The sequence below is a fragment of the Podarcis vaucheri genome (genome assembly GCF_965113315.1).
Source record: "Podarcis vaucheri genome assembly, chromosome: 3".
Taxonomy (NCBI): domain Eukaryota; kingdom Metazoa; phylum Chordata; class Lepidosauria; order Squamata; family Lacertidae; genus Podarcis; species Podarcis vaucheri.
The window spans coordinates 31,966,730-31,992,152 of NC_138761.1; the positions used below are offsets into that span (position 1 = coordinate 31,966,730).

General features: G+C 40.4%; 2 protein-coding genes across 5 annotated transcripts in view; one reads left to right on the forward strand and one right to left on the reverse strand.

Annotated features, from left to right (window-relative positions):
* TAF1A (TATA-box binding protein associated factor, RNA polymerase I subunit A) overlaps nt 1–18,044 on the reverse strand; it is a 38,243-nt gene extending 20,199 nt beyond the window's left edge. For both annotated transcript variants that reach the window (XM_082217744.1, XM_082217742.1), the window contains exon 1: nt 17,863–18,044. The gene's annotated coding sequence lies outside the window, so the exon portion shown is untranslated. The remainder of the gene's footprint in view (nt 1–17,862) is intronic.
* Nucleotides 1–25,423, forward strand: part of MIA3 (MIA SH3 domain ER export factor 3) — a 35,855-nt gene that overhangs the window by 348 nt on the left and 10,084 nt on the right. For 2 of the 3 annotated variants that reach the window (XM_082217227.1, XM_082217228.1), the window contains exons 2-13: nt 2,233–2,366; nt 9,624–9,710; nt 10,449–13,191; nt 14,952–15,227; nt 16,721–16,860; nt 20,054–20,185; nt 20,929–20,950; nt 21,822–21,910; nt 22,102–22,179; nt 22,263–22,373; nt 24,128–24,199; nt 24,775–24,879. In XM_082217227.1, the coding sequence (XP_082073353.1) occupies nt 2,233–2,366; nt 9,624–9,710; nt 10,449–13,191; nt 14,952–15,227; nt 16,721–16,860; nt 20,054–20,185; nt 20,929–20,950; nt 21,822–21,910; nt 22,102–22,179; nt 22,263–22,373; nt 24,128–24,199; nt 24,775–24,879 (3,989 nt within the window). The other variant, XM_082217229.1, reaches the window with a different exon arrangement.

Sequence of the window (25,423 nt, forward strand, 5' to 3'; positions counted from 1 at the left end):
CCTCGCAGGGTGGGGTGGGTTGGTGGAAGAGCCGGAGGGTGCTTCTGCTGCCCCACCGCTCTTCCCACGTCCCTGGAGGGACGGCGGGGATCTTCATCTCTCCCCCTGTCATTTTACAGTCTTGTCATTTTAAATATCCGTCCACGTTGCCTTGGGCCCGTTGCTCCTGGCAGGGTGGCCCCCACTGCGAAACTTGCAACAACAACAAAAAACACCACCCGAGCTGAATTGAACACAGTGGGATTTATTTTTGAAGGGGGTTTTTTGGGTGTGGATGAGGTGTTTAGGATCGGAGCTAAAACTGGGAAGTGTTGCCTCAGTCTCTCACCCCCCCCCGCCGTCAAATGTGCTCTTGCAGGTTGCTACCTGTCTTCTACTTTGTAAAGCAGCGCGTGCTTTATTCCTTCCCTATGTGGAGACGGCAATAATTATCATCCCGATCACCATTATTACTCTTTCTTATACATTGCTGACTTTAACTGGAAGCCCGGGGGGACGCGATCCTTTTACATTTTATCCCTCCCACCCACCGAAACAGCTCCACCACGCAGTCTGAGATCGAAGGGTCTTAGGCTGCATCTTTTACTTTCCCCATGACTTTGGTTGTTGTCACCCTAAAAAATTGTTGCCCCAAGTGATTTCATGGGCTGTTTTTGTTTGTTTGGCTAACCCTGGGGAGGGTCTGATGCACGCACCCAGTAAAAAGTTATTGCTGGACCTGTTTCTCTTACTGCTGTCTCTGTACTACTTATTGCTGTTGTCACCAGGAAGATTTGCTTTTAATAAGCATCAAGTATTTGTCTTCCTTTCTGCTTGTAAAGAAACTGCATCCTTTAGAAGCTGTTTTTTTAGGAGAAGCAAATTCTTGACCTCATTCTCCTCACCTTCTCATTTCATTGTCCTGTATCAAATTACTCAAAGAAATATGATATATGAAATTCACTTTCTTGGAAATATTCATCTATTTGAGTGGTTCTTAGCTAATTAGATGACTGCATTTGTTTGTTTAAAATGTATTGTTCTGATCCAGAACTCATTGTAAGAATATCTCAGACGTTTCAGATTTCTAGGTTCAGATTCAGTGCGTTTAATTTTTGTTACTGACAGCCCACTGCTCAACTTGTTTAACTGCAAGGATGACTTCCTTATGTCCTGTTAAATGTGCATAGGGATTGCACCTGTACCTATGCAGGCTTACTTGGTAGTTAGTCCCACTGAGTTCAATGGGGTGACGTTTGAGTATAGGATTGCCGCTATAAACTGTGATCCTATCCCCCTATAACTTAGTGACACTTACTTTCAAGTAAGCATGCATAGATTTGTGCTGTTGGTTCGACATTCCTAGACTAAAAATGTAGACTTTAATATTCAGTTAAACTAACTGTACACTTGTGTGTGCGCATGCATGTGTAGAAGGACTCTCTAGCTACATCACCTTTCAAAGATAAGCTTTTGTGAGTTATAAAATAGAATTTTGAACCCTTTCCATTCACTTTGTTTATTTATTAAAATATACTTGTTCTGCCTTTCTTTCCCAAATAAATTAATTTAACTTAAATTGAAACAAATGTACAATACCAACGTTTTATTTTTTTAACAAAATCAACTCAGTTCAGCATGCTCTTCACATGGCAACACACTTAGCATCCTCATTGTCAATGTTTAGGAAACACTCAATTTTTGTGGTTAAATTAACATCTAGTGTTGGGCTCATATTTTAGTGGAGTGGCTGGTATAGAACTTGTTCCTCTTATTGTATTACTGAATGAACTTTTTAGGAACTTTGTATTGCATTTTGTTTTAAGCTTAGTTTTAAATTGATTTTATGTTTATTTTGTTGGTTTGAGATTCCTTTTTTGCATAAAGCAAATAACAAACATAATTAATAAATAAACAAATAGCACCCTGGTGCATAATGCATATGACTACATGCCTTTGGGACATAGTGAAGGATTGTGATACTGGGATATATTCATGGAGTCTATTACGTTTTTCCAGGAGAAACGTCTTCAATAAAATGTACATTGAAACCTCATTATGTCCTTTCATTGCCTTAACCAACATTTTAAGACACAAAGTAACTTCGATACCAGATTTTCACCAGCCATAACTTCTCATCCCCGGGCTACATTGTTTCATACACATGGACTGCAAGTTATAGACAGGTTTCCTTTTCTGTTGAGAAAACAGCTCTTTATTTACTTTGCCTTTTTTCTCATTTTCTCTCAACAGTGCTAATGTGTCGAGGGAAAGCAGTGAAGGATTTTAAAGGCCCAGATTGTCGTTTTGTAGATTTTAAAGAAGGTGAATCGGTGTACGTGTATTATAAATTAACCGGGAGAACACATGAGCTTTGGGCTGGAAGTGTAAGTTTTTAAGTACTTTATATGGTTTAACACAAATTGGAAAAAGCAGTATGGGTGGTATTCAATGAAGCTTTACTCAGAGAAGGTGCACTGAAATTAATGAACATGACTAAGTTAGGTCCATTAATTTCAGTGGGTCTACAGTACTCTGAGCAAAACTTATTAGAAGTGACATGGGGTGGTATTCAACTAACATTTTAATTTTTCTTTCTTTCTTTTGCTGCTTCCCCCAGAGATGTTCACAGGTATTTTCACATTGTGCTACGGCATGTTATCTTACATATTCATTAAATAATCCCCACTTTGCCAAGAAGTCAAGGGATACTGCTAGAGCCTTTTAGTTTCCTCTGCATGAGAGAGCATAATAAACTTGTTAACTTTGAATTCTACAAGCAAAGCCTATTGGAAATAAATGAATGCTTACAAAGAGGCAATACAATCACCAAGCTGCTTCCAATCCAGCTAAACTCACCACCTCTGCAGTTTTGTTTTGTTTTGCACTAGAAATAGCACACCATCAGCTTCTAATGCAGAAGAGATTCTGCCTTGACTCAGAAAACTTTGAATAAATGCAAATCTACCAGATCACCCAAACGAGACAGCAGATTCCTGTTACTTATAATAGAATTGTAGAGCTGCATGTTTGAGAGTGTGATTAAGGTTTTGGTTGAGAACTTCACAAACTCTTAAACAGATGAGGTTTTTGTTTCTTTGTTTTAAAATTCTGTTTAATATTTAAATGTCAGCACCTATGATTGAAAAGTTCAGTAACTCATATTTTCCACTGGGTATTTGGAACCATTTTTGCATGATGAGGGCCTTCACTGCTTTGGAATCCACACATATGACTCTTCTCAGTCCAAGAGATTTCCCTGGAACGGTCTATCTACACTCATGCCTCCAAGTTTTCTTTTAAATATTTCTCCTTTGTTCAGAAGGTAAATAGTCAGGGGGTTAATGGTAACTGTTAAATTCAGGAATCTCAGCTAAAGCATCCATGACAGATGGCCATCCAACCTCTGCTTAAAAACCTCCAAGGAAGGAAGAGTCCATTGGTAAATTATTATTTGCCATTAAAAAATGCTTCTTTTGTGGCACATATTACCACATTTGCAAGGGTTTTTTGTGTTTAATGGTAGCATTTATTTTGAAAATGGCTTGAGCCACTAAGTATATATTGCCCACAATTGCATGTTACTTTTACTCTGTTTCTGCCATCAACCTTTGCTGAAAAGCGTTGTGTACCCTCTCTTACTCTGCCACTTGTCCATTCAGAATTGTGTCTCCATGGGAGGAAAAGATTTTGGGACCCTGTAATTTCTCCCCTACCCCATGATTGGGAAATGGAGAGCAGTTTTGAGTGAAGCTTACAACTACAAAATCTGCAATTTGGTCCTGAAAAATTTGGAAGGATATACCACAAAGGCAGTATTGCACAAGAGAAATATTTTAATTGCATTCTGGAGCATGATAAAGGATCTCATCTGTTTCATATTGGGAGCATAAATTGTGCTTTCTAAAAATGTGGTACACTAACAACACAAAAGAACTAACAATGGCTTGGATACAGAGATATACACACTTTAATTCTATTTAAGGGCCCTAGCTCAATGGCAGAGCAACTGTTTTGAATGCCAAAGAGCCCACGTTCAACATCTAACACAAATGGGGGGAAACTGCATGGGTGGCATTCAACTAAGATTTGCTCACAAAAAGGCCCACTGAGATTAAATAATATTACTAAGTTAGGTCCATTATTTTCAGGGGGTCTTCTCTGAGTAAAACTTACCAGAAGAGATATGTGGTGGTATTCAACTAACATTTTAATTACTCTTTCTTTCTTTCACTGCTTACTGCAGAGAAGTTTAAAGGTATTTTCATTGACATTGCTCTGTGCATTTTAAAACATATTCATTAAGTACTCCACACTTTGCTGAGAATTCAAAGGGTACTCCTACAGCCTTTAAGTTTCCTCTGCATGAGAGAGCATCAGAGACTTGTTATTTTTTAATTCTACAAGCAAAGCCTATTGGATGCAAGTGAGGCAAAAAAACTACGGTGGTACCTCGGGTTAAGTACTTAATTCGTTCCGGAGGTCCGTTCTTAACCTGAAACTGTTCTTAACCTGAAGCACCACTTTAGCTAATGGGGCCTCCCGCTGCCGCCACGCCGCTACTGCACGATTTCTGTTCTCATCCTGAAGCAAAGTTCTTAACCCGAGGTACTATCTCTGGGTTAGCGGAGTCTGTAACCTGAAGCGTATGTAACCCAAGGTACCACTGTACTTGCATTAGATTCTTAGATAGCAACAGTGTAGACACATACCACAATCACCAAGCTGCTTCCAGTTCAGCTAAACTTACAACTCTCTCTGTGCTCCCAATTTAGTAAGTGCTAGTTAGTTACTTTCTTTCCTACTCCTATACCATGAGAAACACTAGTCTTGAATCCCATTCCTGTGGGTAAAGCCGCTAAGAGCCTTTTAGCCGCTAAGCCGCTAAGCCTTTAATAGCCTCTAAACCGCTAAACCGCTAATAGCGCTAATCCGCTAATAGGGTTGCTTCGCAAGACGAAAAAACCGCTAGACGAAGAGACTCGCGGAACGGATTATTTTCGTCTTGTGAGGCACCACTGTACCTACTAGGCTATAATTTGTCACTGCTAAATAACAAATGAACAGTCCCTTAAGGTTGGGTATTCTGACTGCAGGCCTGTGCAGAGCTTGTCAGAGGCGTAGGATGTTGGCAGGACAGCGTAAGTCCGGTAGGGCCCTGGTGGGCTTCTGCAGGCAACTTAGCCCTCCAAGGCCAAGGAAAAGTGTACCTGGCTGTCCCCCGCCCCTTACACAGACTTGTCTGGTTGAACGAATTCCTTGTAGCATGCTGAGCATATTTTTTTTTCCTTTGTAAAGGAAAGTCTGCCACTATGAGCCATTACAACACCATTACAACTGCTTTCACTGGAATACACAAGTGGGATTATGGCACAACAGGCTCTCAGCTGGCAATAGAGTCCAATTAAAGTTGCACAGTTGAAACAGGAAAAGCACTGCATGCAGTGAAAATGGCAGAATGGAATCATTGTGTTCTTCCAGTAAGTCCCCTCTGACATTACTGTGCCACAAATAACCTGGATAATTAGGAGGCATCTGTTTCCAGGCTTGCCAGGGCTTTATAAACACAAAATATGAAGACTTGAGAGGGCCGGCTTTGAAACAAAAGGCTGGATAATTAGAGCCTCAAGTTTTTAAACAAAAGAAATAATTAAAAAGTTCACACCCACATTAGCCAAATTAATGTGCATACAAACAGCTGTATACAATAATAAGTTTAAGGTAACTCAACAAAGGTTAAGGTGAGAGTACAGTACAATATCTTAAATCCTTTGTAACTGATTACAAAGTTAATACGGAAAAACTGTCCATTCCGGCTGCAAAAAAGATGCAGTCTATGTCAAGAACACCTATTGTGCAACCTTGACTTTGGGTGTTACTAGTTTGCACTAATATTTAAGAATAAATACTGAACAAAGAGAATACCATATCCAGCTAGCATTCTGTTTGTTCATAGAAGAGTATTATATACTAGACAGATGTTCATTTTACTGTACCATCCTATAAGCCAGATAACCAGATAAATCCCTGGTTTAATTGCATACAAAATGATGCTGATGCTTTCAGCCAAGAACTGTGTGGCATTGTTTTTCCATCTCTTCGTAGGCCTGGCATCTAAGAGTTTGATGCAGACTTAATAATAATAATAATAATAATAATAATAATAATGAATCTGGCATCCAGAAATTGGAAATATATTTCTCAAGCCCTATGAAAAGACATCTGAATCACCTGCTCTCAACTTTTACTAACTTCTTTGAAGCCAGGAAGTGGTCCATTTAATTATTAGTAAATATCTGGGATGTTTTCCTGGCAATAAAACCACCAGGATATTTAGGAAAGGGACAACACTCATGGACAGCATTCTAACTGAGCACATTATCTTTAGCGTTTGTTTACTTAATGTGTTCTGCCAGTTTCTAAATGCCTAAGTTATCTAATCTCTGTAGCAATTCTTGGCTGCTAATATTGGCTTCCTGATAACAGTTGTAAGAACTGAATGAGAGCAGAAGTGTGAATCTTTTCTAGAAAGCAGTAAGCTGGGATAAAATCAGAAAGTGCATGCCTATGCATGTTTACTCAGAAATAAGCACCTCTGTGTTCAGTGGGACTTACTCTCTAGTCACCACGTTTAGGATGAGAGATTTAGCTTCCTTCCATAGTTTGCATTTTACTAGAGTAGCATCTTGCCTCTTGTGTGGAATTAATGATTCTTACTGAAATACACGTTGACAAAAGAAGGGTGGTCTTGCATTGATGTTGAGTGTGAATAATTTAAACAATAGCAAGGAGTCAAATAGACTTTAAAATACTGGGAAATGTTTGCAGAGTGGTGGTGGGGTATTTGAAAATAAGAGAATATCACAAGGGCATTTTGAATGTGATGTTGGCCTACAAACCATAACTTGCTCTGCAAATATGCTATTTGTTAGGAAGTACCGTATTTTTTGCACCATAACACTCACTTTTTTCCTCCTAGAAAGTAAGGGGAAATGTCTGTGCGTGTTATGGAGCGAATGCCTGCGGGTGGGATCTGCTGCAGTCGTGAGCAGAGGATCCATGGTTCCCCTTCCTTCCCTCCTCTGTGGTTACAAAGCATGGATCCACATGGATCCTCAAGATTTTTGCATTGGGCTACTCCAAACTCACTGTCAGATCACATGTCTGTGGCCACAGCATGAACCACAAAAATCATATATCCACTATTTCGTTTAGAATATTCTTTTCTTGTTTTCCTCCTCTAAAAACTACGTGCGTGTTATGGTCTGGAGCGTGTTATAGAACGAAAAATACGGTAACTTATCTCATGCTAGGTTTAAGAACAATGAAAACATCTCATTATTGTTATGTTCAATGGTAGAAAAATGGATTTCGAGGAGAGCAAAGTAGGATGGGAGGGGAAAACCTGCTTTGTGTATGCAAAATTCATATTTTCTCTTTGCTTGTATAGAAGCTGGAATTTCCAGCCATGCTCTCCCAGTTTTAGACAATGTAAGAATGGCTTCTACCTCTGAGCCCTGTCTCTTAGAACCAAATTAGAGCTTTCCTGCCAGTGTAAATTGCAGCTTCAGAGGAGCAGAAGACTGCAGCAGGGGAAGGAAGATTTAACCCTGCTCTCCACCTGTGATTGTGATCCCAATTATTTTCCATTGGCTGCTATCAAATGTAAAAATGCAAAGATGCTTTAAACATCACACCTAGTTTGATCCTAAGTACCACAATGCCTGTTGGCTTTTACATTTAATTTCTGAAGAGTATGGTGCTGAATATACACTGTTAAATACAGAATAATCAAGTACAAGAAACAAAGACAAACATCAGCTTTTGAGCCAGGCAAAAAGAATGCAATCTAGATGAAGTTGGGCACACCTATGCCCACAGTATGCTTCAAATGTGGATCAAAGGTCCCAGTAAATTCCTTAAGTTGAAAGCAAGTTCCATTAAAGTAACCTCCAAATAAATATGTACTAGTGAGAGTGCCACTTCCATATTTCAGCAAGACTTAGAACTATTTTTTTCTGGAGTTTGACTAATAATCTCATACAGTGGTACCTTGGTTTAAGAACAGCTTAGTTTATAAACAACTTGGATTAAGAACGCTGCAAACCTGGAAGTAGGTGTTTTGGTTTGTGAACTTTGCCTTGGAAGCAGAACATGTTCCGCTTCCTGTTGAGTGTAAGTTGAATCCCCCACTGCTATGGGAAAGCACACCTTGGTTTAAGAACGCTTTGGTTTAAGAACGGACTTCCGGAACGGATTAAGTTTGTAAACCAAGGTACCACTGTATACCTTTCTGCAGTGCTCTAAGCTGAAGTGGTGAAATTCTGCATCTAGGCGCTGCTGCTTCACTTGTTTGATAACTTTCCATATATTTCCTTTAAATTCTCAGTGAAGCTGAGGCAAAGCATTTGCATATACAGTGGTACCTCACAAGACGAATGCCTCGCAAGACAAAAAACTCGCAAGACGAAATGGTTTTTTGTTTTTTGAGCTGCTTCGCAAGACGATTTTCCCTATGGGCTTGCTTCGCAAGACGGAAACGTCATGCAAGTTTGTTTCCTTTTTCTTAGCACCATTAATACAGTTGCGACTTGACTTCGAGGAGCAACTCATAGAACGCGGTGTGGTAGCCTTTTTTTGAGGTTTTTAAAGACTTTGGTGATTTTTGAAGCTGTTCCAAAACTTTCCCGACACCGTGCTTCGCAAGACGAAAAAAATCGCGGAACAAATTAATTTCGTCTTGCGAGGCACCACTGTACTAGATGCCTCAAACTGTTATTGACCCCTAATGAAATGATATGTGCAAGCATGCTTGATGGTTTCAATCTTTAGGGTATGTGGCCTTTGACTGTGCCTATTAGGATGAATTTCAAATACAGTGGTACCTCGCGTTACATATGCTTCAGGCTACAGATGCTTCAGGTTACAGACTCCGCTAACCCAGAAATAGTGTCTTGGGTTAAGAACTTTGCTTCAGGATGAGAACAGAAATTGTGCTCTGGTGGCACGGCAGCAGCGGGAGGCCCCATTAGCTAAAGTGGTGCTTCAGGTTAAGAACATTTTCAGGTTAAGAACGGACCTCTGCAACGAATTAAGTTCTTAAGCCGAGGTACCACTGTAGCTGCCATTTAAACTTACTGTATTATTTCAAATACATAAAAACTTGTTTTATTCTGTATTCCTGACCCCTATTATTCTTAAAAGGGTTTGCAGGGGTCAGCAAACTTTTTCAGCAGGGGGCCAATCCACTGTCTCTCAGACCTTGTGGGGGGGCAGACTATATTTTGGGGGGGAAATTAACAAATTCCTATACCCCACAAATAACCCAGAGATGCATTTTAAATAAAAGGACACATTCTACTCATGTAAAAACACACTGATTCCGGGACCGTCCGTGGGCCGGATTGAGAAGGCTATTGGCCAGATCCAGCCCCCGGGCCTTAGTTTGCCTACCCATGGTTTAAGGGGGCCAAAATTTGTACTAAAAATTGACGGGCCAAGTATCATGACCAGTTCTTCTGATGCACTGCAAGTGACACTTCTATGCATTCGTAGCAAAGTTGCCTCTAAACAGGCAGAAATACTTAAAACGAAACAAAACCATTTCTTATACTGACCCTTCTATTTCCTTGTTTTCCTCTCAGGTTGGAAATGAATTTGGATATTTTCCAAAGGATTTACTTGAGATAAATCACATTTACACCTATGAAGAACTAGAATTGCCAACAGATGTAAGTTATTTGTGAGTTTCTTTTGATCTACACACATATTCAATTCTCAAGGCTCAGGAATATGCATGAATAAATCCATGTCTTTTAAAGGGCTCATTTTAAAAACAGACCATATAAATGAACCCAGGAGAAGGGGAAAGGGAAGACTGAGATGGAAAAAGAAGAAAAGCTGTTCTTTAAAATATTTTCTCCAGCAACAAAATTCTCTGTATTTTAGACCAATAAATTTTTCTGTTTGAGATCCAGGATCACACCAGCACAAGTGACAAAACTTCTCCCCCCTTCTCCTCTGCAGCCTCCCACACACTAAAACAGCAGCAGCAGCAACAACAACAACAACCCTGCTCTGGAGGGCCCCCAGTCTTCTGGAGCAGATTTTGTGGGAGGCTGCGGGGTGGGGAGCAGAGGAAAGGGAAGTCCTGTTTGCATAAGCAAAATCCATTGTGCAATTGGTACATCACAATTTATCAGGGTTTCTGTTCTGTACAACCTGATCCTATGCCTGTGTCCATAAAGCCTTATTTCCAAGGAAGCAGGCACAGGATTGTAGCGCTAAACTTGTTCAAAATCTAAAGGAGTTCTTACTATCCATTTTAAATAGATGACTCCCTTGTGGATCTTAGTGGGAACAATAAAAATCTAAATTTCAGCTAGGTTAAAGCAAGATGCCAATATAGTAGTAAATTTTAGAAGATAAATTATTTCCTTAAGTAACTAAGATTATTTATTTTCTTTCAGGAAACAGACTTTGTTTGCTTTAATGGAGGCAAGGATGATTTTGACAATTATAATGCAGAAGAGCTTTTAAAATTATCAGAGGACATGGTGGCTAGTGATGCAGAAGCTCAGCTAGAAACTGAAAAGGAAGAGGAAACAGAAGGTGATGAGCATACAGAGTCAGTAGAGCCAGAGACTGATGGTTCTGAAGTGGGCTCAGAAGTCGGCAGTGAAGACCATGCGAAAATGGGTCAAAAAGACAATTTTATTTTTGAAAATAACGAGAATGTAGAGGGAGCTCTTGATTCCAAGAGCAAGGACCTCACTGTAAATAGTAACACAGACAATCCTCAGGGAGACCAAAGTGCACATCAGCCTTCAGAAGAAATGCTGCAAGAAACATTAAAAGTGCCAAAATATGAAAGTGCCAAAAACTCTAGTGTATCTCAGGGCAAAGCTAAACAATCAGATAATGGAGGCGAAGATGATGGCCCTGACACACATCTACGCCAACACAAAGTATTGGAAGACTTGAAAACAACACTTGGCTCAACTGCAGATGCCCTTGTGTCTGATGACGAGACGACTAGCCTTGTTACACCTCTAGATGATGATTTCAGCGAAGATCTGGGCATTGACTCTTACGATACAGAGAAGCTTGAAGAACCTGAGGAGCAGTCTGAAGAAATCCCTTTGCTGTCTTTTACAGAAGAAACAAAATCATCAGAAGACCCAGAAGAGATGCCATCTGATGGGGTTTTTGAATCAGAAACTAGTGACCTTGACGATGGCATTGCGGAAGCTGCAGGAAGAGTTGTTAATGAGAAAAAAGACGACTCTAGTTTACTAACAAATTTAGGAGATAATTTTTTTGCAATTGTCAGTGGAGGTAAAAGAACAGTCGATGAAACTGATGGGGACAAGGAGGAGGAGGAGGAGGAGGAAGATGATGAAGATAATGATGAAGTGGTCCTAATCAGCAAGAAGGAAAATACAGATGTGTTAGCTGATTCAAAATCTTCAGCAGAAGATGATAGCATCACACCAGAAAATGATCTGATTACAAAGAAGATACATAATGTAGATGTGGGGGACCCTAAGGGGGAAAAACATGAAACTCAGGACTACGAAGAAGAGTATTCAAAAGCTGAAGTTGAACCCACCATAGAAGAACTGCAAAGCACTTCTACACATGATTTTGGTGCCTTTTCGAATTATGGAGGTGGCCGGCAGCCTAAAGCATCCATGGGAGCTAAGGAAAAACATTTAAAACCACCCCTAGGTGATATCAAAGATGACCCAGAAGGCCTTTCTCTTCATAAAATAATAAAAGGAAAGGAAACAAGAGATGCTAACATTGAAGATAGCTTAGAAAATGATACAAAACACAAATCTTTATGGGAAAAAATAGGCAAAAAAGATGGCGATGGTAAACAGCCAATGAACATTTTACCACACTTGGTGGAAGAACTAACAAATGAATCTCAACCTGAACTGGGCGCTTCTGACCTTTTGGAAGGCAAAACAAAGCAAGATGGAGAAGATCTTGAACTTGGGAAGGTGCTCAGTAATACGAAGCAATCAAATGACTCTGCTATGGAGAGCATTCCCACAGAGGAAGATACTGAAGTGCCTATTGTCCAATCTGAACAAGAAACTGTAACCCAGGATTTAAAAAAGGAGGAAGAAGAGAAGAAATTGATTATAGAAAAACCCACGCAAGTCACACAACATAGAAACCTTACTCAGCAAAACACAGAAGAACTTAAGCCTGTGGAGTTAGATGCTGAAGAAGATGATTTCCCTGAAGTACTAGAAGAGGAGTTACTACAGGATGAAAATGCAGTGAGCGCAAAACTGTCTAAAGAGAGACTTGCAGATGAACAAAGTTTCACGTCAGAGGCTGAAAGTGGTACCACTCCGTTGCAAATGCCAAATGGTGCTATTTCAAGAGCTGCTAATCCTGTTGATGCAATAGGAGAAGATGCAATAACAACACTTGAGCAGGCCAAGAAAGATGGCATGGAAGATTGGAATGATGCACAGGAAGGAATACAAATAAATAAAGATCCTCAGCTGAGCGAGAGGAAGGAAATCAAAGAGGAAAATCAGGAGGAAGTGGCGCCTCAAGTGAAAAATTCTCTGCTTCAGGAAAAAGCCCAGTATATACGTGATAAAATAATGTCAAATAAAATAAATACTTCTGAGTTCGAAAACAAGAATGACTTTCATGAAGAGTTACAGACCTCAACAGAGCACCAGCACTCCAGCGATGACTTTGGGCCTGAAGATGTTTCAGAGAAAGCACATGAAGCTGCAGAGCCAGAGTACAGTGAGTCTGTGAGGCAGCTCAATATCATGAAAGAATTTCTTGATGAAAAACGTATTGCACGTATCCAAAAGTATCTTGGACAGCAACATATTTTCAGGATAGAATCTTTGTTTCATGACATGGAGTTGGAGCTGATGTTTGCTCAGAAACACACTGATAGCCATGCAGACACTGAAGAGGCATTGGACCGGATCCTTGAATCTTCAGAGTCTAATATTCTGGATGTTCTGAACAAAGTTTTAGATTCCAGGGAGGCAGAAAATAAAGAAGAAGTGATCAAGGAAATTGATTTGTTTGATGACGAGGCTGCCTTAATGGATGACATCCAGGAATTAATGTATTCATTAAGGCAAAAATACTCTCCAGTTAGCGAGAGTGCTCCACTTGCCTCCCTTCCGGAATCTGGGATGGACTCTAGTGAAGCCATTACAGGTAAGTCTTGAGTCTGCAGCCCTATGCATTCCTAGGAATAAGACCCACTGGACTTGGTGGAACTTACTTCTGAGAAGATTTGTGTAGGATTGTGCTATATTTTGAGTTATTGACAGGGCTACAAAATATGCCAGAAACCCTTGACACATAGGCACCTGCAAACTTGTTGTTGAACTTATTTAAAGAATTTCTCCAACCCTTGTCTAGGATAATTGCTGAGGAAACTTTTTAAGACAGCTGGTGAACTCTGAATCAAAATGATTAATTGCTCAGTGAATTTAACAAACTATTTCCAGATTTAAATCATGGTGTTTTACTTTGAATGAAATTGAATGTGCTTTATGTTGCAAGCCTTGATGGAAATACCCTGTGTACCTATGCAGAGGGAGCTTATTTTGCATTCAGATGTGACACCCCACCTGCAGTCTGAAGGGATACAGAATAGTATGCAACTGAGCTTTACTTAGAGGAGACCCACTGAAATTAATGAACATGGCAAAGTTAGGTCTATTAATTTTAATTAGTCTACTCTGAGCAAAACGTTAGCTGAATACCCCTCACAAGGACTTTAGTGTAACAAGTGGGATATAAAAAAATAAATAAAAATACCACACCAAGAACTAGCTCTAGCCTATTTTTTGTTTTGGCTTGAGGCTTGTGAAGACCAAGTGTGAGAACTTCATTTTTACCTAGAAAGTCTCTAATGGGATAAGCCAGCTTGTCATATTAGCAATGAGGTCATTCTGTTCCCCAGACAGTGGTCTGGAGCCTGCATGCATATTTTGCCACACAAATTGACCACCTTCACAGTTGCTCAGCTGGCACTATCTGACAGTAAGAACTTTATAATTATAGAGCATATGTTCTTAAAATGTTTGATTATTATATATTTACTACATTCAAAATGAACATGAGAGATGAAGCATTAATTTGTGGAATATCATGATTTATTAAAATTTCAAACTCTTAAGAATGAACTTGATGACAAAAAGTTTTACTATATATTTGTTTCACCACTTGTTTACCAACCTTGGGATAGACAATCGTAATTTGTATTCTGTGCTACTAAGACAATAAAATAAAGATTGAAAGTTTGATCAGTCTTGAAAGCCCCACTGAAAATGGACTGCATTTCCAGCTTCATATAATCTGCATATCCATGTTGAAGTTTTGGTTGCTAATCCATAACCATTGGAAATGTTTCACTTGTTCCGTTTGAGGAACAAATGTTAAACAGCGGAAATATTTTGAGTTGGCAAGTCCTGGCAACGGCCTGTAAAAATCCTAAGGCTGAATATATGCTGGTTGTTTGTTGGGCAGTTCTTAAATTTTTAAGCTTATCTCTCTAGTTGAAAATTTATTTATTTAAAATGGTAGCTAGAATTCTTCAAAGTCGTCAATCTGAAACAACAATATGCAGCAATGTTGCTGAAGCTAAGCTGGTCAGTTGGTCTGCACAGAAGAAAGTGTATATGTCCCTTGAGTTCTATGACGTAAGAAAGGCAGGATAAAAAACAGAATAAATTAACAAAAGTTCACAAGTCCTGCAGGGGATAGTGGCCATTCTTACGAAAAAAAGTATTTCACATTACTAATATTTGTATTCTGAAAAAATGTTTATAGAAATTCCTAATTCGGAGTTACTGAAATGAAAGTAATGTATTTGCAAACAAAGAAAAATGTGAAATTTAATTTAAGAAGTAGGCAAGGTGCTGGCAGGTGTATAACCTAACTAAAATATATACTTCTGTTCACTGTAGCTAATGCAAAGGAAACTGAGCATGACAGACATTCTATAGAAAGCCCTGTAGAGAACCTAGATCAAGAGTTACCACGAGATTTGGAACAGATGTCAACAGCAAAGGAAGAAATTATTCACCCAGATCAAGCAAAGGAACATAGGAATATTTTGGAAAAGACTGGAACTTTGGATGAAACAGAAATCAAGGGTGTCCTTGATAGTGACAAAATATTGCCAGTTGCGGATATGACTCTTACATCAATTGATTCAGGAATGGAGAGGGACGTCGTTCCAGGTAACCTTTTGATAACTGTTCTTTAACTTCTTTCTCTTAACAAAAAGCAATGTAGTTTTTAAAGGAAGCATACCAATTGAAGTCTATAAAGTAGGCATATTTATATTCAAAATGGTATATTTTGCTGGTGACATTATTGTCCAGGTTTTTAAAGATTTCCAATGCCCAAAGGCATAGTTACAAAGAAAAATATAACAACTTCTCATAGAATTGTAGAGGTGAAAAGGGACCCCAAGGGTCATCTAGTCCAACCCACTGCAATGCAAGATTTTTTTGTCCAACATGGGGCTTGAACCTGCAACCCTGATATTAAGTGTCTCATGTTCTTCCGACTCAGCCATGAATGAAATTACTTATGAAATTAAAGTCAACACCTTAATTAAGCAGCTTACTATGATTGCAGAGCATATGACTGTACATATGGCGTTGTCTCCATTTAAACGAGAGATGCACAGAGGGCTCAGAATTTGAACCTGTGTTATAGAAATCCTACCTTGATATGCTAGTGTAAGATAATCAGTGGTGATTTTTTTCACCATTTTCAAGTCAACAATTCAGCAGACAAGATCTTCTAAAATTATGGTCATCAACAGAGAAAATGTATCTGCATATAAGTAAGGTTCTACAGACAAATCTCTTTAGATTTCGAAAGTTTTTCTCTAAATTGTGGTATGATGCCGGTATTGGATTGTGCGTGAATCAGTAGTGTATTTGAACGGACTTAACCCACTAGGGTGCAATTCGAAAGACATTTACTGGGCCATAAGAATTACTAATTAGTGAACATGCTTAGGATCATGTTGTTAGGTTGCAATAGTATGTGCACTTATAGCACAAGCCAGCACATATTTACTCAAAAGTAAGTCCCATGGATTTCAAGACTTACTCAGATTGACTAATGAGTAAACAAGCTGCAATATTGAGATGTACAGGTCTGGGGCTCGATCTAGACACATTAAAAAAATGTTTCAGGAAAATGCATTGTAAACCTCATAGCGGGAAATCACGTTGGCGAAAGACGGGACTCCACAGTGCCATCTGGTGTCACAGTGTTATAACACATATAAAATGCTTTTTCTTCACTAATGTAGCTGTGTCCTGGGATACACTTAAATTAAGACTTAAGTAGGGCCTCTGAACAAATATACAGTAATTGATAAATTTTGAATGCCTCTTCCTGCATATTTCTGGACTAGAGCCTACTTGCATGAAGTGTCTTCCTCAATGTGTAACACACACACAATGTAGAAGAAATGTGAACAGTGAGGTCATATCCTTGTGATATACAAGAAATTAGTCTGAATTGTGACCAGTTTTTATTGCTTTTATTTATGTATTTATGACTCTCCCTTCTTCTGAAGGGATGTGGGTGATGTACAACAGAAGATAAATGTGTTAATAATTATGCCAAAAGTAATGTATTTGTCTTTAAGATGCTTTTTTTGCTGAAGACATTTAGTGAAAATAATATATGGAACTTTTTTTAACCTAAGGTATAATTAATGCTAAGGATGATGCCACAGAAGAGAGTAGTAATCCATCAGATGCAGACTCTACCGCTCCACATATTACTGCTGCCTTGGATAGTGCTATCTTATCAGCAAAGGAAAATATGCGCCCCTTCACAGAGCTTGTGAGTACCTACTTAATGGTGTATATAATCAGTGTGGTGTTAATGTCTAAATACATGTTTAATTTAAAATTTATAAAGAAGTTTAAGCAAGTTGAAGGGTATGCAGCTGCCTGATCTTGTGCATATGTGAGTCCCACTGTGGTTCGGTTGAGATCCCTCCCATGTAGAAATACAAAGGATTGCAGCCTTATGCACCCAAGTGTGCTTGCAACCGAGTCCGAACCACGTTCACACAGAAGCATGTTCAAAGACAGTGGTACCTTGGTTTTCGAATGTCTCCGTTGATGAACATTTCGGTTTCCAAACGCTGTAAACCCGGAAGTAAATGCTTCAGTTTTCAAACACGCCTCAGAAGTCAAACATGTCACACAGCTTCTGTATTGAGACTTCGGCTTTCAAACCTTTCAGAACTCAAATGGCTTTCCGGAACGGATTATGTTCATAAACCGAGGTACCACTGTAATTTCAGTGACAGTTGACTGCTGTTCAAGAATGTTTAAAAGATTTCAGCAAACACACACCTGGAACCCATTATGAGAAAGGCAGCATGCATGGCGATGATTTTTAGTTGTTTAAAACCAGCAGTAGGAACACCCATGCTGCTCTCCTGCTCAAAAAAGAGCCTTCATTGCCTGTTCTTCTAGACTACCCGTTATATACAAATAGGTGGTCCCCCCCGCCCCTTTTGCACACACCTGAATGTAAAAGGTACGCGCTTGCTCTTGAAGCCAAACAGTTTTGCCTCCAAAGTAACTTAAACCAGTGCCGTTTGAGGAGCTGAGGCCTGTGGTCGCCTCCAGCCGTGCTCCCGCTCCCCGTATCAAGTGAACGGCTACAGCGTTCGGGAGTCAAAAGAGAGTCTGCAGGAACGTGCTGCCCCACCCCATTGCCGAGCCAAGAGCACCCGTCCCGGTCTGTCACCGCTGCTCCCGCCCTCACCGACTTCCGGCAAGGACCCGGCGCGGCCACCTTCCCTTCCGGAATCTCCTTCCCCCCCCCGACCTGCCGGCACGGGCCGATGACGTCACAGGGTCGCTCGAGGGTCAGCGCGAGGTGACGTGTCCCTGCGGGGAACACAGGCGCCGTATCAACGGTCGGGGAGGAACGGGCCAAGTTCGCCTCCGCCGCCTCCTTCCCGTTCAGATAGTGGCGAGCGTCTCTCCCCGCCCACCTCTCCCCATATGGAGTCCGTCAGTCCTCCCGGCGCCCCCGGCGGCGGCGCGGCGCTTCTCCTGGGGCCGCTGTCCCGCGGCTACGCTTCCCTCACGGGCCGCCTTCTGGAGGTGAGCCGGGGGCTGGCGGCCAGGCAAGGGGCGAATCTCGGCGTTGTCTCAGGAGACGGGGGGGGGGGAGTTGTAGTCGCAGGGGTTCTTGTCGTCCCCTTCTCGCAGGGGGGGGGGCGCCTTCCAGGGCTCTTCGTATTTTGAAGGCTCCGAGCGCCCGTTGGGGGCTTCCGTCGCACCTGGGGAAAGGACCGTGGCGGCGGCGGCGGCGGCCGAGGGATGCGGGTGGGGGTTGGGTGGAGGTGAAAGTAACCCGATGGGCCTTTAGAGACAGTGCGAGGAGAAACTAGGTGAAACTAGTGCTTGAGATGACACAGGGAGAAGGGGAAACGTGGGTTTCCGTACGACAGAGGAGGGTTTGTTTACTCCTTGCCTCTCTCTCCACCCCCTTTTGCAGGGCAGATGTGGATCGGCAGAAAGATTTAACAAACGCTAGTCCGGTGCTGCTGCTGGGGGTGGGGAATGTAATGCTGTTTTTAAAACGCGTGCACAGCCCAAAAACAAGTTGTGCCCTGAAATGACTTTTGCAGAATACAGAGTTCCAGTGGGGATAAACCTGTTTAGATCAGCTTTCGTAGTTCTTGCAAGTTCGTGGGCTCACAGGAGATAGGAGTGTAGAGGAGATCAGACAATTTTCGAGGGTTCAGTAAATGGCCCTGAAGTTGTATCTTGACTGCTTTCTCTAGTCCCAGCCCCCATTTTACAGTGAGTTGTTTATAAATGTTTGTGGCTCTGAAACCTCATGCTCCTGTATCATGTAACGTCAGACTCTTACGGGAAATAAATAAGGCATCCTTCCCTTCCACTTTGCAAAGGACTCTAGAAAACACAAATTAGAATTATGTACATTTCAGTAAAGTTTTCTTGTTTGTGTCTATATGTTTTGGGAGAGAGGTCACATAGATCCTGTACTGCTATATGTGTCATAGATTTCAGTATGACAAATACCTAATTATGCTTGTGTTCTATAGTGACATAGGAACCTGGAATAATTGTGTTTTGAGTTCTGTGTGAACAGAGTCCTAGTTTCTCCACTCCACCCCCTGTTTTCTGCATATCAGTACACCTAGTGATGCAAAGGTTTCTGGGAACGAAACTGAAAGCTTGTGTAACTCTCAATAACAAGATGTTGTAAATGTGTGGTGTAATAGCAAGCTATCAAGGATCCAACAGCTTTAGTTCAATATACATATCTTTGATTCAACACACTTCACCATGGTGAAGTATGTTGAAATATAAGATTTATGAGAGAATTTCTACATTTTTGTGTTAGTGTATTGGTTGTGCAGGTAAAATAATAATTTACACAACTTCAAAACTTAGTAAAGTATGGGTTCTGAAATGTACTTTCTGAATTTTTCAGTATATATATTTTGAAATTCTAATGAGGAATAATTTAAGAAAACTAACAACTTGAAAGTCATCAGCGGTTTAGACTTAAGATTATGTTATGTTTAATTTGGCTAAATTTAAATGTGTAGGATGATGTTGTTGAAGAAGAAGAAGAAATCCAAAAGTTAACAGTAACAGGGAATATTGATTTTGTTGTTGTTGGAAGAATTAAAAATTAGAATCCCTTTAAGCAAATTCAGAACAGAGGGAACTGCTTGTGAATTCTTTTCCCACAACCCAGCTCAAGCTGCCTTATCTTTGGTGAGAGAACCCCTTAGATTTTGTCATACTTTACATTAAGTCCTTTCTGTTCTGGTCTGTATGCATATGATTAGGCTATAATTTTTGGTTGTAAGGATGAAGCTTTCCAGGCATATGAGACACAATTGGGAGTGGACCCCATTGAAATTAGTGGACATTCTTCTGTGTAAACTTTCCTATGAGTTTGGTGCATTTTCTAAATATGTACTCACTTGACAGCTTTTAAGAAAAATAAAATATGCCAACTTTTTTTTTAGTTGGTTTCAACACTACCTGAAGACATGCAGCCTGGTCCTGACTTCCATGGACTTCCTTGGGAGCCCATTGTTATTACTGTCTTTGTGGGATTTGCTACACTTGCCATTTTCTTGTGGAGAACTTGTCTATCCGTAAGTATATTTTCAAGGTCGGATACAGTATACTGATGTTTAGTTATCTGGCTGAGCTTTGACAGTTATGATTATGAAGTCTTTCAAGCTTCAATATTTGGTGTCAAATATTTCTACCTTCAACAGTAAAGCACGTAAATTTATTTTAAATACTTTTTAATGAAGTGTTTTAACAGAAAACAAGTCAGTGCTGAACATTTGTGTCAAAAGTGCCACATTGACACTTACTGGAAACGTACTGTTCTGCAGTTGCTAAATCCAATGTTAAAACTGAACAATAAATAGTAATGGCAAAGATGGATCCTTCCTAGACAGTTTCAGTACTGATAATATGGACAGTGGTCTACATTCTCAAAATAAAGGGAGAAGTTTCTATAATTATTTGTGTGGCAAGTTTATTATTGCCTCAAATTACAACATCATCAGTGATAGAATGGCTTGATGGGCAAGCTTCAAACTGGTACTTTACTTGTTGCTCTTTTAGTTTCAAAATCAAATGTTTTTAATTGTACCCACACAGTACTTGCATAACCAGAACTTTGGCCTGACTTTGAAGCAGAACCTAAAAGCTTTTATTAGAAGCTTGCTTGCATAATGTAAATTGATACTTGCAATGGAAACCATGCTTGTGTTGATATTTCTTGGAGCGGTTATTGACAAACATTTACTTTTCTTTGTTGATGGCATTAATAAAATGGCATAATCTTTCTCATAATGCTGTCTTTTATCCATTCCTTTTGTAGGTAAAGAGTAGAATGTATCAAGGTAGGAATATTTTGTCCTTGCGATATTGCAGATTGTATGGCATGATTGCTTTATTGTTTAATATAACTTTGAGCACTTAGTATCAGAATTTATTATTTAATACCACATGTATAAAGAGCTATTTGTACACTTCAGTATTCTGGCTGCCCTTTACTCTGTTTGTCTAGGCAGACCAGGTTGTAATCCAAAGATTGCATGTACCTGTCCCTCAGGTGTTTTCCTGGATTCATGGGAACTTCCACGTCTGTCTCTACACCTTTGTGCTGTGCTGGATTCTACTTAGGAGAATCTCCCAAGGGTGGTTTTGTTTTTGTTTTGAGAGGGTGGGAAAAGCAGTGAGAAAGGAAGGCCTAAGAAGCTTTGGTGCATATACAGGCCTTTGAATCCTGCCTTTTTCCAATAGCCCCCTTTGTCCTGTCTGCCTAACTTTTTCCAGTGCATCTTGAACGTGTCTTTCCCCACTAGCTCACTGGAGCTTTGACATAATAGGTTTCAGTATGAAGAATACCTTCCCCTTGAGTCCCCAAAAAGGGTCATAATGTGCTGTGTCTGTTAGCATAAAATGCAGAAGCCTAATACAAGATCTCCAGGGTGGGAAAAGAGCCCTTTTTTCCAGTGAACTGCATGCACACTGGAGTTGACAGTCCCAGCTCAGGGAAACTGAACCTAAGTTGAATGATAGATCCATGATATATTGTGATGTCTAAGCTCACCATTTTCAGCAGTTGACATCAGTGTTGTGGGGTGGGGGCCATGTTGGGGCATTTTTTATTTGTAATTGTTGAGGTACATGTGATGTGTAAGGGTTAGCAGGGTAGCCCAGTTCTACAGAAAAATGCTCCACATTTGTCCCTAATTTTCTTTTTTCTAGTGACAGAAAAACAACTTGTAGAAAAGATTAAAACTCTCTTAAAAGAAAAGACAGAAATCTTAGAAAAGATGTCGGAATATGATCAAAAGGTATCGTGCTGTCTGCATGTCTTTATTATTCTGAAGTTAAAAATTTAATATCAGTGTTTGGATAATCTAAAATGTGCGTGTCCTCTAATCTCTTTTAGTGGTATAATTGGGAAGATCATAATTTGGGATATCAAAAATGAAATTAATGTTAAGTTTCTACTTTCCATATTTGTTTGTTTTCTTTTAAAAAGATAAAAGCAGCAAAAGAAGCTGTGAACGAGGCCCAGAAACAAAACACAAATCTCTCAGATGAGGCTACAGGGCTTAAGGTATGAAACAAGGATTTTATTCTTATGACAGATGTTTAAAATATTTAAACAAAATAAACATATCTTTCCATTGCTGTTAACAGGACACAATCAGGGGGCTTAAAGAAACAAACCATCTGTTAGATGAGCGAGTGAAAAAATTGCACACCATGCTAGAAAGTGAGAAAGAGCACTACTCAGAGAAACAGAAACAAGTAAGCAAATTTTCCTACTTTGCTACTGGCTGTTGGTGTGTTTGAGAGTGTGGTTAAGCTCCTTGGAAAGGTGGTGGTGGTGGAGAACTTCATGAACACTTGAAGAGGTGAACTTTTTTTAAACTTCAATTTGACATTAAATTCTGTAATCTGTTTAATATTTAAATGTCAGCACTTACGATTGAAAAGTCTGGTAACTCATATTTTCCATTGGGTGTTGGAAACCTGACCATTTTTGTGTGATGTGGGCCTTCACTGCTTTGGAATCCACGCAAATGGCTCTCGTTAGTCACACATCCTTAGAATTTTCCCTGGAATGTTCTATCTACACTCATGCCTCCAAGCTTTATTTTCATTATTTCTCCTATGTTCTGAAGGTAAAATAGTCCAGAGAGTTAATGGTAACTTTTAAGTTAATAATCTTACAACATTTATAGAATTGTAGAGTTGGACGGGACCCCCAGAGTCATCTAGTTCAACCCCCTGCAATGTAGGAATCTCAGCTAAAGAATCTATGCGAGATAGCCATCCAAGCTCTGCTTAAAAACCTCCAAAGAAGGAAAGTCCACCACTTTCTGAAAAAGTCCTTTGCACCGTCAAACTGCTGTTACTGTCAGAATCTCCTTTCTTATAGCTTGAATCCATTGTTTGGGTCCTACCCTCTGGAGAAGGAGAAAACGAGCTTGCTCCATCTTCCATGTGACAGCCCTTTAGACAATGGCATAGCGTGCGTTGCCATCAGCTGGGGCAAGGCAAGGATTGCGCCCACTACCCACCTTGCGGGTGTTGTGCAAGAGGCAACAGGTGGCCTTCCCTGCACCCTTGTGGTAGCTGCTTTTTACAGTGAGCTCCCAGTGGGAACTGCGGCTGGCACTCCTTGGCGGACCTGGCAGCATCCCAGCAGTGCTGGAGCTGCAGCTGCAGCAGGCCTAGGAGGAGGGTGGCAGAGAGCAGGCCAAGCAGCCAAGCACTACCCTTCCCTGGCCACCTCTCCTTGGCCACGCATTTCGATGGTGGGTGCTGGTGGACCCCAGGCGAGTGGGTGGCTCCCCTCTCTGCATTTCCACCTCAGGGCATGCATCTTGCCCAAGGATACACGCCAGGAGGGAGGCCCTAGGGAAGGACTGGTGTGGGCCAGGAGCAGGTGTCCCTTCCTTGGAACCTAAAGCAAACATTGTGGCTCTCCAAATGTTTCTGAACTACAATACCCATCATCTCTTATGGAGGCGGCTGAGGTTGATGGAAGTTGGAGTCCAACAACATGCCTGATCCCTGATCTTAAGCATACTGATAATGCTTAACATTTATTTAGCACACTGCAGTATTCAGAGTACTTCATAGAGCTTATTTCAGTCCTTGCAACAGTGCTATAAGGTAGGCTAGTAGTATTCACATACTGTGTTGGTGAGACTGAGAAATAGTGACTTGTTTGCCTAAGCCTATTTATGAATGTGCTCCTGATGCAATTCCAGCTCAGTATGTATCTTTTCTTATTCTGAGACTAGTAAATGTGTTTAGGGATCTTTGGTATGCTGCTCCTTTCTTTGAGGGGGTAAGGAACCTATTTCTCAACACAGATGGGTCTTTGTAACTGGGTTTCATTACAGAACTTGAAATAAATTATATTAGGTTGCTGGTAACCTGAAAGCCAGCTTAACTAGTTTATGTACTTATACATCTCAGTAACTGTAATGTCAGTATAACTCTTTCATTTTCAATCCCAATATGTATGCCTTTTTTGTTCCTATTCACAGCTCACAGAAGCGCAGAAGTCTTTGGAGAACTTCCAAGAAGTCATCACATTGCATTCTGTAGAGCTCTCTGAGGTAACACATCTGGATTTTGAATTCAAGTAAATCTTTGACCTGATATCAGCATCACTTTAAACCACAGTTAAAAACAAATTACTGTTCAATGTGAATGCACAACTTGCCGGTGCATGCTGCTGAAAAGTTCTCATTCTGCTCTTCACACTCCTGCTGTGCTACCAGGACCAATTAAGTGTCTGGCTTGTCCTGATGTTCAAATAAACAAATCTATGAGCAATAAACAAAAGTTTGGTCTTGGCTTACTGCTTGCAGTTTGTTCAGGGTTAATACCATGAGCTTGGGTTTGAACATCACGACAAGCGAGAATCTGTCATGTTTCAAGGTGATGCAACAGAAGTGGAGGGAGGAATGCTGTAGGAATTTTTTAGCTGCATGCACATACAGCTTGTGCATTTGTATTAAACCATAATTTGTTTTTAACCATAGTTTAATGGGAGGTATGGTCTCCCAAGATAATAGAAGAATCTAAATTCTGAATGTTGTGGGTTATTAAATTATTCTGTGCTTTTTTGGTGTAAGCTGGCATTTTTATGTGGTTTGCATATTAAACTTGAAATTATTGGAATTTTTAGGTGCAGATAGCTCTTAATGAAGCTAAACTAAGTGAAGAAAAAGTGAAGTCTGAATTGAGTCGTATTCAAGAAGAGAATACGAGACTTAAGAAGAGTAAGGAGCAAGTGAGTGTGCCATTTTTGTTAAACTGCTGTTCTTCATAAATTAGGCTTTGCTTTGTGTACATATCAGACCAAGTTAATTCTTCTTGAAAAGTTTGCTCATTTTAAAATATTGAGGGGCATGAGTAGTTGTTGGCATTCATCTGTCTTGAGAGACAATGGAGTGCACCTCCGCAGCTGAAGTCTAAACGCTGTGTTATCAGCACCGAAGTGACCTCTCCGGGATGTAAGCCTGGGTAGTATATATGGAGGTCCTGGACCGTCTAGACAACAAGACCCCCCTCTCAGCCTCACTGATGTGGTCCAAAGGAAAGCAGAGCAATATGTTTGGCACCAGCTTAGCTGGAGTTGCCGGAAGGAGGCGTACAAGGTGCAATCCAACCATCTTAGTGACTCTGCTCAGATTTTGTGTAGGGTTTACTCCTTAGCTTTTTCCTCTCCTGAAGATATCCCACAAGGCAGCAGAAGTTTAGGCTCAGGGTTTTCCTTCTCCTAGATGGGCTACCTTCTCAGATTAATAAGCCCCATTTGCCCTTTACGTCCCCCT